Raw genomic sequence first — 18,475 nt, 5'->3', positions numbered from 1 at the left:
TGATTTCTAGAAGTCGTAGTATCAGAGTGGTCCTCATAGTCATCTCGAGGCCGCCCCCCTGAATCTTTGTTCTCCGCACCAGATGTATCATAACTCTCCGTGCGAACTCTAGGCGGGAAGTTAGGTTTATGGAACCTCATCCTGTGTGTTAAGGCATAGTCATCTGCCATGGTTGCCGCCTCATACAACTTTGGTACTTTCCTTTCCTCCAGATGTACTTTAATGTCCTCATGGACACACTGTTGGAATTCCTCCACCAGGATCAATTGTCGCAATAGTTCGAAGTCTTTCCCGACTCCTTTTGAATCACACCACCGATCAAACATGGTTTCTTTCATTCTAGCAAACTCCACATGGGTCTCATTCTCCCTCTTCCTGGCGTTCTGGAATTTTTGCCGGTAAGCTTCAGGGACCAATTCATAGGCTTTGAGAATGGTTTTCTTCACTATCTCATAATCTGCACATTGCTCAATCGGTAAAGCCGAATAAATATCTTGAGCTTTACCCACCAGAACACTTTGCACTAATATGGTCCAGGACTCCTCTGGCCATTTTAGCATTTGAGCCACTTTCTCAAAGTGTAAAAAAAACTTGGCTACCCCCTTTTCATTGAAGGGTGGAACCAGCCTCACATGTCTGCCAACATCCCAGGTAGTCAGGCAGATAGGTGTAACAATTGTGGGTTTATACGTACAAGCATGAAATTTGGCACAGTCATAGATAATAGTCTAATGAATAATTCCAGATATGGACCCACCGCGAAAACGTCCTATGGTAGCCGTGGCGGCCATTTTACAAAATGTCCCCGGTCTTTATCTCAGCTTGGGAAGTTACGACTGGGAACCAAATCAGATCTATTGGTGTGTCTAGAGAGTTGCGCAGAGGTCAGAGGTGATGCTCCAAAACCAGATACTGACGTCACTATCCTTGACGGGGCAGTGTTGGTGAACGTTCTGAAACCAGTTGCTGCCAAAACCTTTGATTATGCGCTGAAAGTATTCTTGCCACACATACAAGGTCACTTGCAAAGAGCCTGTCGTGTGGATATAGTCTGGGACCAGTACCGTGACAACAGCCTGAAATCTCAAGCCAGGGACAAACGTGGGAAAGGCATTCGAAGGAGAGTTGACGGATCCACTGTTCTTCCAGGAAATTGGCAGCAGTTCCTGAGAATTGATGCAAACAAAACAGAACTGTTTGCCTTCTTGACAAAACACATCACACATCTTGTATCAGATAAGCAGATAGTCACCACGGATGGTTCAGATGTGACGTGCATTCCCGCATGCGACACCAGTCATCTTGCCCCATGTGACCATGAGGAGGCTGATACACGAATGATGATACATCTCGCGGATGCAGTCCGTGATGGATTTCAGAAAATTCTTCTGCGTACGGTGGATACAGATATAGTGGTATTGGCTGTGGCAGCAACAACCAAACTCAAAATCCAGGAGCTTTGGGTGGCCTTTGGGACAGGCCAGCACTTCAGGTATATTCCAGCACATGAAATTGCAGCATTCCTCGGACCAGATAAGTCACAGGCCCTCCCGATGTTCCATGCATACACAGGGTGTGACACAGTCTCGTCATTTAATACACGGGGCAAGAATACAGCCTGGGATACCTGGAAAGTATTTGACGAATTGACGCCAGTGTTAGTTCATCTCTCCACGGGGACAGCAGACATCTCTGATGACGTTGTGGCAGTGCTCGAGCGGTTCACCATTCTTCTCTACGATCGCACCAGCAATCTCGTCAACATAGACGAAGCTCGACAGGCACTCTTCACGAAGAAAGGACGAGCCATGCAAGCTATTCCCCCTACCAGAGGAGCCCTGGTACAACAAATCAAGAGGGCTGTGTACACGGGTGGCCACTGCTGGGGAAACATGCTCAAGGTTGTTATGGATCTGCCCTCACCTGGGGATTGGGGATGGATCGATCCCCACAACTGGAAACCCCTGTGGTCCATGCTTCCTGAAGCCAGCATTTCATCAAGGGAGCTGATTTGTTGTAAATGCAAAAAGGGTTGCAAGGGACGATGCAAGTGCAAACAAGCTAGTTTGAAATGTACCGCTTTGTGCCAGTGTGGTGGAGAAAATTGTGACGTATAAACAAGATCAAACTGGAACTATCTAGTAATACAAGTTACCGTTACAGTGCTTGGTGGGTTAATTGACATTGCTGGCAACACAAATGCAAATTGTGGTCATTTGGAGAATACAATTATGGCATATATGTGTATCTAGAGTCATTTCATTAGAACATAAAGAAGCATTTGTGTCGTCCGGTAAAAAATAATCGCGGTCAAAACGGCCATTTTGTAAAATGGCCGCCATGGCTACCATAGGACATTTTCGCGGTGGGTCCATATCTGGAATTATTCATTAGATTATTATCTATGACTGCCAAATTTCATGCTTGTACGTCTAAACCCACAATTCTTATGATGGATACACCTATCTGCCTGACTAAGGTGTTTTGACTAGTTGTCGAACCAGTCGGCATGGGTGGTACCTCCCCGTTCTCTCATTAACTCCAGCTCCTTGACTTTAATTTCCTGCTGACGCACCATTTCACGGTCCTTTAACTCCCTTTCGGCTTTTCTCTCCTCTGCTTCGAGTTCCCTTGTAGCTCTCCTTTCCTCTGCTTGTTCCTTTTCTCTTCTTTCTTCGAGTTCCCTTGCAGCTCTCCTTTCCTCTGCTTTTTTGTCTTCTAACCTTTCCTGGAGTTCTCTTTCTTGTGCTTTTAACCTTTCCTGGCTCTGCAATTGCATCTCCACTTTCTGGAGCTCCACATTTTCTTGTTCTTCTGGTAACCAATCCAAGGCTACCTCTCCCCATGTTCCTAGTTCCACCAGAGATTTTATCACCACTGTCTGCATCTCTGGTTTCTTCATTTTAGCTCGGACCTCCAAGCTAAAATGTTTGCCCAATATCAAGAGTTCCAATTTTAGTAACGCTCGGAACTGTGCCTCACTAGGGGTCACTGTAAACTTCTCTGCGTCAAACTCCATGGTGACTATCCGTTAACACCTGTTAACCTTCACACAAGAAATTTCCCCCCCCAAAAAAAAAAAAATTTGTTTTTGTTTTTTGAAAAATTTGGGAATGTTGAAAATTTCCAAAATTGGAAAATTTGGGAATGCTAGGGAATTCTATCCCGGACGATATTTAAGGAATTTTATATCCCGGACGAAGACCCAATTTCGAGCCCACGAGTTTCAATTGGACGAGCCCCCAATTTCTGTTACGGGGTCCTCTACAATCTCCTGGTCTCGGTAACCTCCGAACCCCGAGAGGAACCCCGGCGGAAAAATATGTTACCCTGTGTTGAAAATCAATAGTGAACCCACACCAATGATTACAAATGAACAAACTTGTATTATAAATCGCACACAGGTACAACGGTACAACAAATGGTCATTAAGAGTGCACTCTCTATATATCTTATATAAAGTCAAGTAACTCACTGCTCTGCCAGCAAATGAACGGACACTCCTCAGTCTCTTATGACTTTTCCCAAGGCGAATGGGATTCGCTCCAGCGGTCGATGGAACGAAATCCGGTCAAAGCCCGAATCTCGCTCTCCAGTTGATATCCGAAGCGTGTACAGTGGGCAAGGGTGCTCTTCCCACCAAACTGTACAACGGCGCCCTCCAGAGGCGCACCTTCACCGCTCCCTCAGCAAACCGCAACGTAATTGGAGACGACGCAGTCGCACACACACATCCCCGACAGACGGTTGGATTTTGGGGTGAAGATGACACGAAGCAAACCTTCACAGGTGTCCGACGCACGGGGTTCAAGATGGCCGACGGCTCTGGCTTGAGCCGATGCAACGAGGCGAGGATTCGTCGGAATCTCAGCGCCCCAAATCTGTCTACGCAGATTTCTCCACTCCAGCGAATATTCTTATCGCCGGATGTCCCTTCCAGTAACTCAAAATCCCCTCACGGCTGTCGGTAAACCTTGCTAGTTACGGAGCGCTGACGTCACGCGTCCTCTCCGACTTTGCCCGCGCTGCTTCTTCCTCTTCACCTCATTGTCTTCTCGTTTGGTTTCCTGTTTCACTTATAGTTATCCTTTTTAACTTTTGATAACCGTTCATGAATAATAAACCTTTTGAACATAATCATAATACATAATATCGGAAACATGTCCAGTGGGTGAAAACCACCCCAGCGGAATTGACGAATCCATAACAAAAGAGTGTGTCAAAGACGAGTGTGTTACAGAATGTGCGATGGACGAGGAGAGTGAGAGCGAATGCACACCGGAGCGTGTTGTAGAGAGTGAGAGAGTGCACACCCTTGGACATTACGGAGTACGTAACGGAGGGGTGTACGCGAGGGTGTGCGGTAAGGGAGTGTGTGAAGGAAAAGTGTGTAATGGAGTGTATGAGTGGTACGAGTGCACCTGAGTGTGTAACAAAAGAGAATGCACGAGAGAGTGCAGTAACGGAATGCAGGGGGTGTATGAGAGGCGCTGGAGTGCCGCATTTTGCGAGTGTGGAACGGGTCGCGTGTGTTGAGAACGCGGCCCGAGCATCGACGCAGACCAGGGGAGCGTTTAGCGCGACGTATAGCCGACGCGAGCCCTCGGTGCGTGGTGTGCTTTGTGTGCTGCGGGGACCGGCGGGGATCGATGCCGCGGCGGTCTCGCAAGGATCGGCGTGCACGATTCGTGCCGGGCCCCGCCCTATATGGTTGGTGCCCCGCCTTGGCGGGAAAGGCCATCGGCACGGTTCGAAAGGGGTGGGGGGGGGGGGGGTATGAGAGGTCGGAGCCGCGGCCCCTGGCGGCTGTGGTGCTCCGACCGTGGGCGGTTGGGCCATCGTGCATGGGACCGCAAGGCACCGTGCAGAGATGGCGCCCTGAACCATGGCTCAACAAAACCTCCCCTGAATCGAAAATGCCGGACGGACCCAATGTACAGTAGACCAACCACCCGCATGCATCGCTCGGCTTTTCGAAGTCGAGCGGTGAAAATGTGTTTCCGCACCGAGAGGCTCAAGTGGAGTGGACGAATGGCGATAGTGTTGGCGAATGGTACCCTGCGTGGGGAAGTGGTGGTTTCGCCATTCCTCACACGATATTAGGGCACATGAGCAATAGATTATGGGGACGGCAGAGAAAGCTCGCCGAGGGCGGGCTAGGTTAACTAATAGGGAACTAGATGACAGTAGAGGACATGAGATTTAAGTAGAGACATTTGTACAGGTAGAGGGGGCGTAGAGAGATTAGAAAGATGATAACGACGAGGGGAGTGCTTAGTGTAAGAGAAGACTGGGAAGCATGAGTATTAGGGGAAAAGCAGCTAGTTAGATGATGCTGTGTGAATGAGAATCACTGTGTGTATTGAGCTTGAGCAAATGAGGAATTGGTGAGAATAACCAGAAGTGGTGTATTGAGGACGAATGGAGTGTGTTGAAGTGAATTGACTTGCATGGTGTGCAAGTGGAAAAAGGAATGTGAGCACAAGAGGTGTGCCGGGAATAATTGGTGTGTGGAACAAATGGTGTGGAATGATTGGTGTGGAATGCTTGGTGTGAAGTAGAAGGTGTGGAATGCATGGGGCGAAGGAGTGAATGGGGGGAGATGGACCCCTTCACGAATACCCGGGTGCGTAGTTTAAAGTCAGGTAGAGGGTTTAGGTAAATTGTTTGGATATTGACACCTGTGGTGCAGGAAGTAGCAAGAAGTGCTTGGTTGGGTGCATGAGTATGTGGAATGGCTGGGCGTGTGGGCTTTGTTGGTGCGTATGGTTATTGGAGCACTCCGCCACTGGTAGTCTGTCGGCCAGGTGAGGCCGCAGGTAGGCTCCGGGAGCCAGTTAGAGTTATGAGTAGTGTTCAGTGGGGCCCGAGGATCCCAGGAGAGGACCCGGGTAGCCCAATGCCGAGGAGGGCATCAGGGGGTGAGAGAGCCAGGAGGGGCCTTTCCCAATTTAGGTAGTCGCAAGGAGCAAGGTAAGCTCGGGTGGCGACTTCAGTGGCGGGGGTGCGCAGGTAGTTGGACCTGCAAGTGGAGCCACACGACTCAGCCCTGAAATTGTGCAAAGGCACAGTGTGAAAAATTGGGGAGTGAGACCCAAATTTGGAAGGCACCAGATAGTCAATGGGAATCAGGTTTTTAGAACCACATAGTTTAAAGATGCTGATTGGCAGGGCATGACCCCGGGTAGTTTAAATGAGTTAATGTCATTAGAGTAGTTAGGAAGAGAATTCCCTTCGCGCCATCCACATTCATTCACCAGGGTGACAAACCTCCACACCAAGACTCTGTGAAACTGATTTGAGTGAATAAGACGCATCTTGACGTGAAAGACATTGTGTTGGTTCCATCTCTTCCTTCCTGGGAGGGATTGGACGACGAATTTGGTGTAGAGGGGGATATGGGAGACAGGACGTAGAGACGAATTTGAAATTGTAAATACAGGGAAGGGCCAGGGTAGTGTAAGCTGACATGGGGGGGTACGAACGGTTAGGGACGAGCTTGCTCTGCTCGCTCGCTCGCGCCCCTCATGCTGCATTAACTTGTTTTGATGTGTACCTTTGCGCCCTTTCTGCTTTGCTGACTGTGCTTTGTCTCTCCTCCCCACCCATGGACCAACTTTGGATGAGGAGTTGTGCAGCAACATCGAACTGTGCAGCCGCACCTTGCTGCACATGTGCAGCTGCACCTGGTTGCAGCTGTGCGGCACCCTTGCTGCACCTTGCTACACCTGTGCAGCTGAACTGCGCAGCACTTTGCTGCCATATTCTTTATTATAGCTTTGCTGCACGTGTACAGCACACTTGTTGCCACAGACACTTTGCTGCACCACATTACACATGGACCACACGTTTTGTGGCCTTACACTTTGCTGAGCAGTCATTTGCTGCAGACTTACCTTGCATCTTCGGACCATGTATTTTGAGTGGCATCAATGTCAAGCAGTTGGACCACATAAGGTTGGCCCTGCTTGGCCAGGAATTAATAAAAACGAACATGGGTTTTTGTACATTTTATTTTTGGTGTGCCAGGAAAGAAGAACTTTAAGTTTTTATTGCACACAGAAGATGAAGCAAGAAGAAGATGCGGCCCGGCAGCAAATGGTGAACTGTGAACTCTTTTGATGAATGTGTTTTGTGTATTGGTGCATTGCTGTGCTTTCTCTCCCCTCCAATCTTCTTTCCAAAAAGAACAGGTCCTGGGTTATAGAAATGTAAATAATTCGGTTTTGTGGTTGTAAATAAGATACTACCCATCGGCTTCATGTGTAGTTTGAGAATTAATTCCGCAATTTGGTTAGTTGTGGGTGCGAGTCTGTTAGTTAGTTACACAATGCAGTAGGTGGGACATATCTAGTGTTGGAAAACTGCCACATACATGGGTTAGAGTAAATGCTAGGGGGACCCACACCGAAGTGTCACACATAATTAAAAGCTAGTCCCAAGTCTTTCTCAAAACTGGTCGTTCCCACTTGGGTAGGTTCGACTCGGGGACGAGTCTGACGCGGGAGGGGGGCAGTGCTACGGTTTTGAGATTTGTACAGTGAGCTTAATAAAGGTTAAAGGTTTGCCCCCCATAGATAGTCACACGTGCAACATGTAGCCTCATTTGTAGTATAGTTATGTCTTAGTATATGTGAGAGTAGGCCCTTTCCAGTGTTAATCCTGCGTTGTGTAAAGACAGGAGAATAGGTCCTACTTCGGCAAACCATTCCACCTCTGTGGGCGGAATCCAGTTTGTTAAGCATTGGTTGTTCATTAGTCGAGCTAACACGAGGTAGGCATAAAAAGGTGGGGGCGGCGTTGGGGTCGGGAGCGGCAGAGGCGATGACGGTAAGCATGAGCCGCCAATCAGGGCTCAGAGGTGGTGGCGTCAGAGGGAGTGGTGAGAAGAGTCTGGCGAGTTCCAGAAGGCTCGCGGGGCGGGGCTATATAACCCGATGCGCAAAGCCCTCAACAGGACTTGAACAGGACTTGCCGGGGGAAGAGCACTTGCAGAGGAGAGGGAGAGGACTCGCATCATTCGCACTGTATGAATTTGACTATCGCTAGAGATACGCGGGCGCAGCCAGGGCGTTTATAACTTGCGCGTTTCAGCCAAGCGAGTGAACGAAGCTGCGTAACAGCCCTTCGCCATAAAAGCCGTCCCGCCTTTGCCATAAAAGCCCTTCCTGCCGTTCGCCCCGATATATCACCGTTGCTCAAGAGATGCACTGCGTGGCCCTGTCTTCGTCGATCACCATCTTCACGGACGTGCCGGGGACTGTGGAGAGCTGAACGAGAACCATCCTTGGACGCGCTGGGGAACACCTGCCCATCTGCAATACCCCGTGTGAGTGTGTCAGACGGGGCCGTTGTCTTTGGGAATTAAGAATAAGACTGTAGACTGTAAGCCTGTAAGTAAGACTGTAGACTGTAGAATAAGACTGTAAGCCCTGGTGTTGGGCTAGCGGCTAGGGTGCCAGCTTAGGATCCCAGGATCCTGGGTTCGAATCCCGGTCGATCGCTGAATTAACGCCAGGGGGGTTGACTCAGCCTGTCATCCTTCCGAGGTCGGCTAATTGAGTACCAGTTCACTGGTAATTCCCTGCTTGTCGTAAAAGGCGACAAAATGGGTTGGCGGCAGGAAGGGCATCCGGCCGTAAAACATTGCTTCAAAAAGGGGACCAAAAAAACAACAACAACCACGGTCCCCGAAAAAGGCCAACCCCCGCTTTGCGGGGACAAATGGCCTCTAAATGTGTTTTTTTTTTTTTTTTCACTGTACAAGGATTTCCCTGTGTCTCTTCGTCCTGAACTGTAAATACGTGTGTTAATAATCATTAAACCTATCTGTTCTTCCTTTCTTCTGAATTCGATCGTTCCCGTGATTTCTCCATTGACTAAGCGTGGCACGAATAAGATCGCTTAAATCGGGGTCCATTAATTGTAACTGCGCGGATCACGTGTACGCAAACCACTTGGCGTATTCCAACCTCACGTGGTTCGTGCGAGGCTTGTTTCCTCGCTTCCAGGTCAGCGCGAGCACTTAGGTACGAGTGAGAATTTGGTCCCAAAACCCTATTTTGCGCTGTCCGGAAGGGACGTAATAGGTCTCGGTTTGCGCCAGGTCAGTGAAGACAAGGGGATTAAATCCCCCCTTGATAAGGGGAGAAGGCTGGCGACAGAACCGCAACTATATATATATATATATATATATATACAGTATATATATATATATATATATATATATATATATATATATATATATATATATATATATATATATCCTGTGTTAATCAACTGCTGTCAGTGAAGTGACAAGTTCAATGTTCGATTTATATTAAACTAGCAGGGACCCGTGGAACATCCGCACAATGAAAAATGTCCGCCCCACCCACCCCTCCCTATCGAAGGGCATCAATCACCTTCCCATGGACTGTACCCGAGTTCACTTGCTGGGGTATAGATTATGGACTGTACATGAGTTCAGGTGCTGGGGTATTGCTTACAGACCATATCTGAGTTCAGGTGCTTGTTTATGGACCAAAACAGGCCCGCCATTTTGGAAGAGGAAAAAAAAAAATGCATGCGGCATTGCGGCAGGATAATAGTCTCACTGCGCTTTTGTGGCCTCGTCATTTCACACCCCACACCCCTCCCAGTGAGTTTATTTCCTTCCTCCGCAAAACATTGATTTATGTGACGACTCCAATCAGGGTAATGACGATTTCACTCTTGATTACAAATGTGCAGGTAATTAATTGTACGGTTCGGAAATGCCACCCAGTCACTGCACGTTCAAGTTGTGACAAAACGAGTCCCTGGTGCATCCCCACGCCGTGCGAGCCAGGTCACTGTGCTGCGCATTACTGTTCCATGAATTAAATTGGGAAGAGCCGCCAATTATTGTGGGTAAAGCATTGGGCACATCATTAAGAGTAAATAATGATGGATGTTTTTTTTTTTTTTTCCACAATGTCCCGAGATCCCCATAAGTCCTTGATAAAGACCTTTTTATGGTGCTTGGTTGAGTAGTTTAAGAGAAAATAGTTGGAAGTAATAGCAAGTATGTAACCTCTGCAGTAAAAGCCCTGCTTGAGAAGGCCGCATAGTTATTTGGGCGGTGCATAAACAACAGACCGCTGCCTCGATCGCTGAGGCCGATGTTTTCAAGGCCCGTGATGCCTATCGCCTCAAAATCCTTTTGACTATCGCTTTGGTCATTTTACGCTGATGGGAAATTTAAAGGGAGGGAATAGCGGTTGTGAATATGACGTCATAAGATGTCTTCGACTTTTCATTGCAGTAATCACCAACATGGTTGTCGTCTGTTTTTTTTTTTTTTTTTTTTTTTTTTTTTTTTTTTTTAAGGTTGAAATTATGGGTGGAGTTTCGTAAACTGTCCAACCAATGGGTGGAACACGGTGCCTTGACAGCATAGATGACAGGCATGTAAAATACCTAAACAGTATGGTGCCCTTTTGCTTTCCAGGAATTGAAGGTGCAGCATACGCAGAGTACAGCGATGGTGCGCGACCAGGCTGCTATGATCAAAGGCCTTACGAGGCAAGTGGAAGGTGGGGAGGAGGCACGCTGGTTGCTACAACAACAGCTTGAGCGGGAACGACGTGATTGGCAGCAGCGACAGGCGGCCTACGATGAAACGGTTTGTGCGAGTGAATTGGATTGTGGGGTGGATAGGAGAGGGGGCGACAGGAGTATTTTACTATGCTCTGTAATTATTTTCCCTATTTAATGCAATTGGTGATGTCATTTTGTCAGCACTAAAAAGTGGTGGATTTTCCTTGGAAAAAGTGGAAACCCCCCAGAATTCCCACCTTTTCCTCGGTGGCATTCCATCCTCACCCCTCCCTCCCCCAACCCCACCCCCATGCTGATCTGGCTGAAACCGCAGTGAACTCTATAGTTATATACTTTTAAGATAATGTGGCATATTTACCAGTGATGCATGTTAATAAGCTCTTTGGAAAACATTCTCAACATTGCCATCGGAATTCTCTGAAGTCAGAATTGCTGTCTACTGCTGCTTCCTCATTAGCATACAACAACAACAACAGGCATTTTAAGGCCATTTTCCCTGCTGGAGTGGGGGTTAGCCTTGCGGACCCCATGACAATCTTCTCCATTTTGCCCTATTTTCTGCATTTCCCCTTGTTAACCCCCTTGCCCGCATTTCTTCTTCCACCACCTTTAGCCAAGTCTTTCTCGGTCTTCCCCGTCCTCTACTTCCTTCTACATTCATTTCCATCACTCTTCTCAACCAGTCACTTTCATCCTTCCTCAATACATGACCAAACCATCTCAACCTGTTTCTCTTCACAGCATCAATCGCAGGCTCTATTCCCATCATCTTTTGCAATTCATCATTTGTCTTCCTCTCTCTCAACGATACTCCGCACATCCACCGAACCGTTCACATTTCCACCCTTTCCAGCCTTCGTTGCTGCTCTACGTTCATTACCCATGTCTCGCTCCCATAAATCATAACACTTCTCACACATGCAGCATACACCTTTCCCTTCAGCTTCAACAACACTCCCCTCCTCGTCCACGCCACTCAGTTCCCGAAACTTCTTCCATGCACATCTCACTCTAGCAACCGTCGCCAAGTCTGATCCACCTTCTCCATTCAGCATGTCTCCTAGGTAGCAAAACGTTTTCACACCTTCCAGCTCCATGCCGTCTCCAAGATCCAACTCAACATTTCCTCCATCTGCAGCTCCCTCTGTCCACACTCTACACTCGAATGTAGCTGCCACACTCGTTAATGACCCTCTCAGACCACGACATTTTTGATGAACCAACTCAGCGCACATTATACATTGAATGGAGTTCACTCCGACACCCTTCCTGCACACAGCACATGGCCACTTCCCAGTTCTTTCCACCTCGCCACATGCTTTACCACTTGCCATCACCTTCGTTTTTCCGATATTCACCTTCAGACCTTTTGTCTCCATACATTCCTTCCACTTGTTCATCTTCTCCTTCAGTCCATCCATAGTTTCCGCAATCAACACCAGATCATCTGCATACAACAACTCCCACGGTAAACCCTCCTTTACATTCCGAGCCAGCACTTCCATCACAGCTACAAATAGTAGTGGACTTAGTACTGACCCCCTGATGCACTCCCACCTTCACCCCAAACTCACCACGGTTCCCATCCTTCCCCCTTACAGCTGTGCGTGCTCTTGTACATTGCCATCACTACTCTGATCAACCATTGCTCCACTCCTAACTTCCTCAATGTCCATGTCACAACATCTCATGGAACCCTATTGAATGCTTTCTCCAGATCAACAAACCCAAGAAACAACTTCTTCCTCTTCTCCATGTACTCCTGTAACTGCCTTACAATAAAAAGCGCGTCTGTCGTTCCTCTTCTTGGCATAAATCCAAACTGGATTTCGTCGATCTTCACTTTCTTCCTTATCCTCCTCTCCAACACCCTTTCCAATACCTTCATTCCATGCTCCAATAACTTTATCGCTCGATACAAGCCACAGTCCAGAGGGTCACCTTTCCCCTTGTATAGAGGCACGAGGGTACTCAGTTCCCAAATCCACTGGAATGTGGCCTTCTTTCACCACCAGATTACAGATCTCTGTCTTTCTCTTCACACCCCAACTTCCTGCTGCCTTCAACATATCTCCCACAACTCCCGTCGGCCCTCCCGCTTTTTTACTCTTCATTGCTTTTATCGCTTTCTCAACTTCTTTCCCAGTTATCTTCTCTGCCGGTCCTAAAACTCATTAGCATTATGGCATGAATTCCAATACAGTCGTTAACGGCATTTGCCTGATTTAGCCTTTCATACTAATTACTATGAATTGTAAGGTGTGTTCAGCCCTCTGAGGTTCAATCAGCATGATTGAAAACTTAGGGCTGTGAAGATGCCATTGTACTCAAGTGATGTGACAACATGGTGGTGCGATGAAATATGAAGAAGAAGATCAGGTTGTGGGATGGTATTGAGAAGTGGATATAAAGGAATGTTGTGTATGAAGGAGGAGAGTGTTGGCTTCGTTTCTGTATTCTGTGAGCAGACACTTGAGTAAGGTATGAAGAGGAATACTAAATGATTATTCGCTTGCTTATAGATTAGTGGTAAATGCTATTACGTTCTTTCTCTATAGTTCTAACAGTATCTTTTTATTTTGTGTTATAGGGTATGAGGAGATACATATCAATAAAGCCTCAGGTCTCGACTTGATTTCATAACAATTTATTGAAATCTACCTCGACACTCAAGTGCCATGGACAAAGTCATTACAGCATCTCAAACCGGAGAGATTCGATGGAGACCCAAATGCCAATGATGCCGGGCACCACTTGACGCACTGGTTACGATCCTTAGAACTCTAATTGGTAGCCATACCAGACGTCACGGACCTACAGAAGTTGAATGTCATCATTTGCAATGTGTCCAGCACTGTCTTTGGCTATTTCTCCCACTGTGATACCTATACCGATTCTGTAACGGCCCTATGAGCACTCTATGTCAAACCATGAAGCGCGATCTGCGCACGACATCTGCTCGCTACGCGCAGGCAAGAGTCGACCGAGACTTTGGAGCAGTATACGCAGGATTTACGACAACTCGGCAAGGACTGCGGAGTGCTAGATCGGACGGCCATCAAAGGCACCGATGATCTAATTGCGAGATGCTTTCATTACTGGTCTTCAATCGTCAGTGGCTGCTAGAATACGAGACTATGACCTTTCAGGTTGCGTACGAACAGTCCCGGGTTATGTGGCTGGCCCAGATCCGATCTGAGACATACGGACGACAATATCTGACAGCGAGCGCTGCAACCGCCAAGAAACGCTCGGAAGCGGTGTCTGCCGCTGGGCCAGGTTGTCCGTCGCATGCTGCTTCTGCACGTGCCGACTGTCATACATGAAAGCGACAGACTGCTGGTCCGTGATCAGCTGAAAATGTTACCGAGTAGGAAATAGCGCCACCGTCTGACTGCTTCTACAATTGCATAAGCTTCCTTCTGATTTAGTGCATTATTGTGGCTTATGCAATTGTTTATTAAAGTTTATGCAATTGTATTTTATGCAATTATTATTGATGCCGTTGTACTCAAGTGAGGTGACAACATGGTGGTTTTTATTTGTGTAATAAATAAGAGGGTGTGTTGTAAAGTATTCCCTTCTATTCGTTTTCTCCAAAACAGGTGAGATATTTGAATGAAACAATGACAGTTGCTCGCATCAATGTTTGTTCTACCATGGTGTATATTTCTTTTTCAGTGTAATCACCACTGCGGTCCACATATTTCTCACAATGTTCAAGTAGTTTTGTGATGCCATCACAATAGAACTGTGCATCCTGCTGACTTAACCAGCGCTTCACAGCGGCCTTGACATCATCTTTGGAATAAAATATTCGCCACGAAGTTGTTCCTTAAGTTTGAGGAAGGATGGAAATGTGACAGAGCCAACTCTGAGCTGATGTACCTTTGTGGTGGTGCTCCATTGACTGACTGTCTTTAACTCTCAGGATTGAAATGGTGCACCCAACTCTCATCTCCAGTCGGTCATCCCAACTCTCATCTCCAGTCGGTCATCCCAACTCATCTCCAGTCGGTCATCCCAACTCTCATCTCCAGTCGGTCATCCCAACTCTCATCTCCAGTCGGTCATCCCAGATCTCATCCCCAGTCGGTCATCCCAACTCTCATCCCCAGTCGGTCATCCCAACTCTCATCCCCAGTCGGTCATCCCAACTCTCATCTCCAGTCGGTCATCCCAACTCATCTCCAGTCGGTCATCCCAACTCTCATCTCCAGTCGGTCATCCCAACTCTCTTCTTCAGTCGGTCATCCCAACTCTCATCTCCAGTCGGTCATCCCAACTCTCATCTCCAGTCGGTCATCCCAACTCCCAACTCTCATCTCCAGTCGGTAATCCCAACTCTCATCTCCAGTCGGTAATCCCAACTCTCATCTCCAGTCGGTCATCCCAACTCTCATCTCCAGTCGGTCATCCCAACTCTCATCTCCAGTCGGCCATCCCAACTCTCATCTCCAGTCGGTCATCCCAACTCTCATCTCCAGTCGGTCATCCCAACTCATCTCCAGTCGGTCATCCCAACTCATCTCCAGTCGGTCATCCCAACTCGTCTCCAGTCGGTCATCCCAACTCTCATCTCCAGTCGGTCATCCCAACTCTCATCTCCAGTCGGTCATCCCAACTCTCATCTCCAGTCGGTCATCCCAACTCTCATCTCCAGTCGGTCATCCCAACTCTCATCTCCAGTCGGTCATCCCAACTCTCATCTCCAGTCGGTCATCCCAACTCTCATCTCCAGTCGGTCATCCCAACTCTCATCTTCAGTCGGTCATCCCATCTCCCAATTCTCATCTTCAGTCGGTCATCCCAACTCCCAACTCTCATCTCCAGTCGGTCATCCCAACTCACAACTCTCATCTCCAGTCGGTCATCCCAACTCCCAACTCTCATCTCCAGTCGGTCATCCCAACTCCCAACTCTCATCTCAAGTCGGTCATCCCAACTCCCAACTCTCATCTCCAGTCGGTCATCCCAACTCCCAACTCTCATCTCCAGTCGGTCATCCCAACTCTCATTTTCAGTCGGTCATCCCAACTCCCAACTCTCATCTCCAGTCGGTCATCCCAACTCCCAACTCTCATCTCCAGTCGGTCATCCCAACTCCCAACTCTCATCTCCAGTCGGTCATCCCAACTCCCAACTCTCATCTCCAGTCGGTCATCCCAACTCTCACCTCCAGTCGGTCATCCAAACTCTCGCCTCCAGTCGGTCATCCCAACTCTCGCCTCCAGTCGGCCATCCCAACTCTCACCTCCAGTCGGCCATCCCAACTCTCACCTCCAGTCGGCCATCCCAACTCTCACCTCCAGTCGGTCATCCCAACTCTCACCTCCAGTCGGTCATCCCAACTCTCACCTCCAGTCGGTCATCCCAACTCTCACCTCCAGTCGGTCATCCCAACTCTCACCTCCAGTCGGTCATCCCAACTCTCACCTCCAGTCGGTCATCCCAACTCTCACCTCCAGTCGGTCATCCCAACTCTCAACTCCAGCACTGACAACGTCGTGCTTCCCTCTGCCATCTTGACTAACGTAGCACTGAGACATCTCATGTCAGAATCACAAAACTTCACACCCGTTGGTGGGAAGAACCAATGTGCAGACTGTGCTTTGTTTCATTCAAATATCTTTACCTGTTTTTAAGATAAAGAAGAGGCGGCATTACTTTTCAACACGTCCTCGTACATAGCCACTTTATATACAGGTGTTACATGAGGCTTTGTGTAATGTAATGTGCTATTTATGAAGGTGTTTTGGGGAATATTTAGCAATGTTTTGTCACAAGTAATGTTTGATTTTTTTTCCTGCAGGTGCACAAACTTCAGAGCTTTTTGCGTGAGAAGGAAGCTGCCTTCCATGAATCTTTGCATAAGCATGAGGAAGCTCTGTTCCAGATGGAGAGCCGTATCGATGCCAGCGCAGACATGGAACAGGTGCACAGTAATGTTAGCTTCTCAAACTCACTCAATTCGTTTCCCACTACCTATTTAGTGTAAAAGATTATAAACGAGTGTCATAGATCTAATCTCTAATTTTTCTTATTCTTCAGGTCATTTTGGGCTACTTTTGTCACATCTACAAGTGAATGAAATGAATGAATGATCGTTTTAAGGCCATTTTTTCACGCCAGAGCAGGGGTTAGCCTTGCGGGCCCCATGACAATCGTTCCATGTTTGAGGCAATGTTTTTATGGCCGGGTGCCCTTCCTGACGCCAACCCTTAGTCGCCTCTTACAATGTGCAGGGATACGGTGTACCTGTACCTATTCTAAACCGGGGTACACACCAGGATCATTCATCCCAGCGAGCTGGTACTCAATTTGCCGACCTCGGAAGGATGACAGGCTGAGTCAACCCCCCTGGCGTTAATTCAGCGATCGACCGGGATTCGAACTCAGGGTCCTCGGATCCCAAGCCTGCACCCTAACCGCTAAGCCAACACCAGGCTCACATCTACAAGTGCACCTGTTGTTTTTGTTTTTGTCTTTATATTTCTAATTTACTCATAATTGGTATCTCCCATAGGACAGGGGAAGGCTTATTGCTGTTGTAGGGTTTGTTTCAACAATTGGCGCCCCCAATTTTTAGCTCGCCTGGAACGAACTTCAGGGGAGCTTTTGCGATGGCGGGTTGTCCGTCCGTCAGTCTGTCCGTCCGTAAATGCTTCACACTTCTCCAAAACCGCTGAAGGGATTGCGACCAAATTTGGCACAAATTATATTTGTTGTGTTGTGACTAAAGTTTGTTCACGGCATTAAAATAGTCGGGGTCTAAGGGAGTCTAACGGGGTTTACCGGGGTCAAAGTGGATCCCGGTTTAACCCCCTAAAATAGGAATTTGCTTTTTCCTCTGAAACTGCACACAATTTTGATGAAACTTGACCACAACCATCAACCACCAATGATGTACCAAAGTTTGTTCACAGCATTAAAAAAATCTGCCCCTTTGGGGATCTACAAGGGGGTTGCCCCCCAAAATAGGTATTTGCTTTCTTCTCAGAAACTACACACACGATTTCGATGAAACGACCACAACCTTCACCACCCGTGGTGTACCAAAGTTTGTTCATGGCATTAAAAAAACTGCCCTTTTGGGGATCTACAAGGGGGGTTGCTCCCCAAAATAGATATTTACTTTCTTCTCAGAAACTACACATGCAATTTCGATGAAACTTCACCACAACCTTAATCACCCATGGTGTACCAATGTTTGTTCAAGGCATTCGAAAAATTGGTGCCTTGGGAGGTATATGGGGTTGGGGGTGAGGAGGTTGCCCCAGAAAATAGTTATTTTTTTATTTGTTTATGATTATGTTAGTATGATTCTACATGCTGTCCTGTCTTCTAGCAACCATTGAAATTGGTTTAAAATACCCTTAGTTGGTGCAGTAAACTGTTTATTCCACCAGGTGAGTGCCAGGGGTGTTGCCCCTATATTTAATGGTACCTCAGAGTTTCTTCGACCCCCTTGGAGTACTAAACTACCATTTAGGTTTTCTTTTTTCTTGTCTTTCTTCTTCCTTTTTGCCAATTTTCAAGCTTTATCTTGGAACTGGTTGGGACTTTGAGAATGAAATTTTGCATCATAATGTGAATATAAAGTACAGTATGTGGGATTGACGTAATAATTTTTTGAATTTGACCTGAGTTTTAAGGTCATCACTTAATTGGAGACATTTAATATTTTTCACCATAACTCGACTAAGGCTTGCTGGTCGGAACGAAATTTCCCTCTCTAGATAGCCTAGAGCAAGTCACATTTGCGCTTGGTTTACGTTATACCCCTCTGGGTTAAAGGTCAAGGTCAAATGGTGGTCTGAAAAATAAAATTCATGTTTTTTTGTTGTTGTTTGTTTTTTGTTTTGTTGCTTAATTTTGCCAATGCACAATCTCA

General features: G+C 47.3%; 1 protein-coding gene across 1 annotated transcript in view; it reads left to right on the top strand.

Annotated features, from left to right (window-relative positions):
* Positions 1-18,475, top strand: part of GOLGB1 (golgin B1) — a 107,537-nt gene that overhangs the window by 17,585 nt on the left and 71,477 nt on the right. Inside the window, exons 7-8 of the mRNA XM_078782988.1 lie at positions 10,472-10,645; positions 16,394-16,516. Coding sequence (XP_078639114.1) covers positions 10,472-10,645; positions 16,394-16,516 — 297 coding nt within the window. The remainder of the gene's footprint in view (positions 1-10,471; positions 10,646-16,393; positions 16,517-18,475) is intronic.

The sequence above is a fragment of the Myxine glutinosa genome, chromosome 8 (genome assembly GCF_964187855.1).
Source record: "Myxine glutinosa chromosome 8, kmMyxGlut1.1, whole genome shotgun sequence".
NCBI classification, from domain to species: Eukaryota; Metazoa; Chordata; class Myxini; order Myxiniformes; family Myxinidae; genus Myxine; species Myxine glutinosa.
This window is presented reverse-complemented; position numbering and strand designations above follow the sequence as displayed.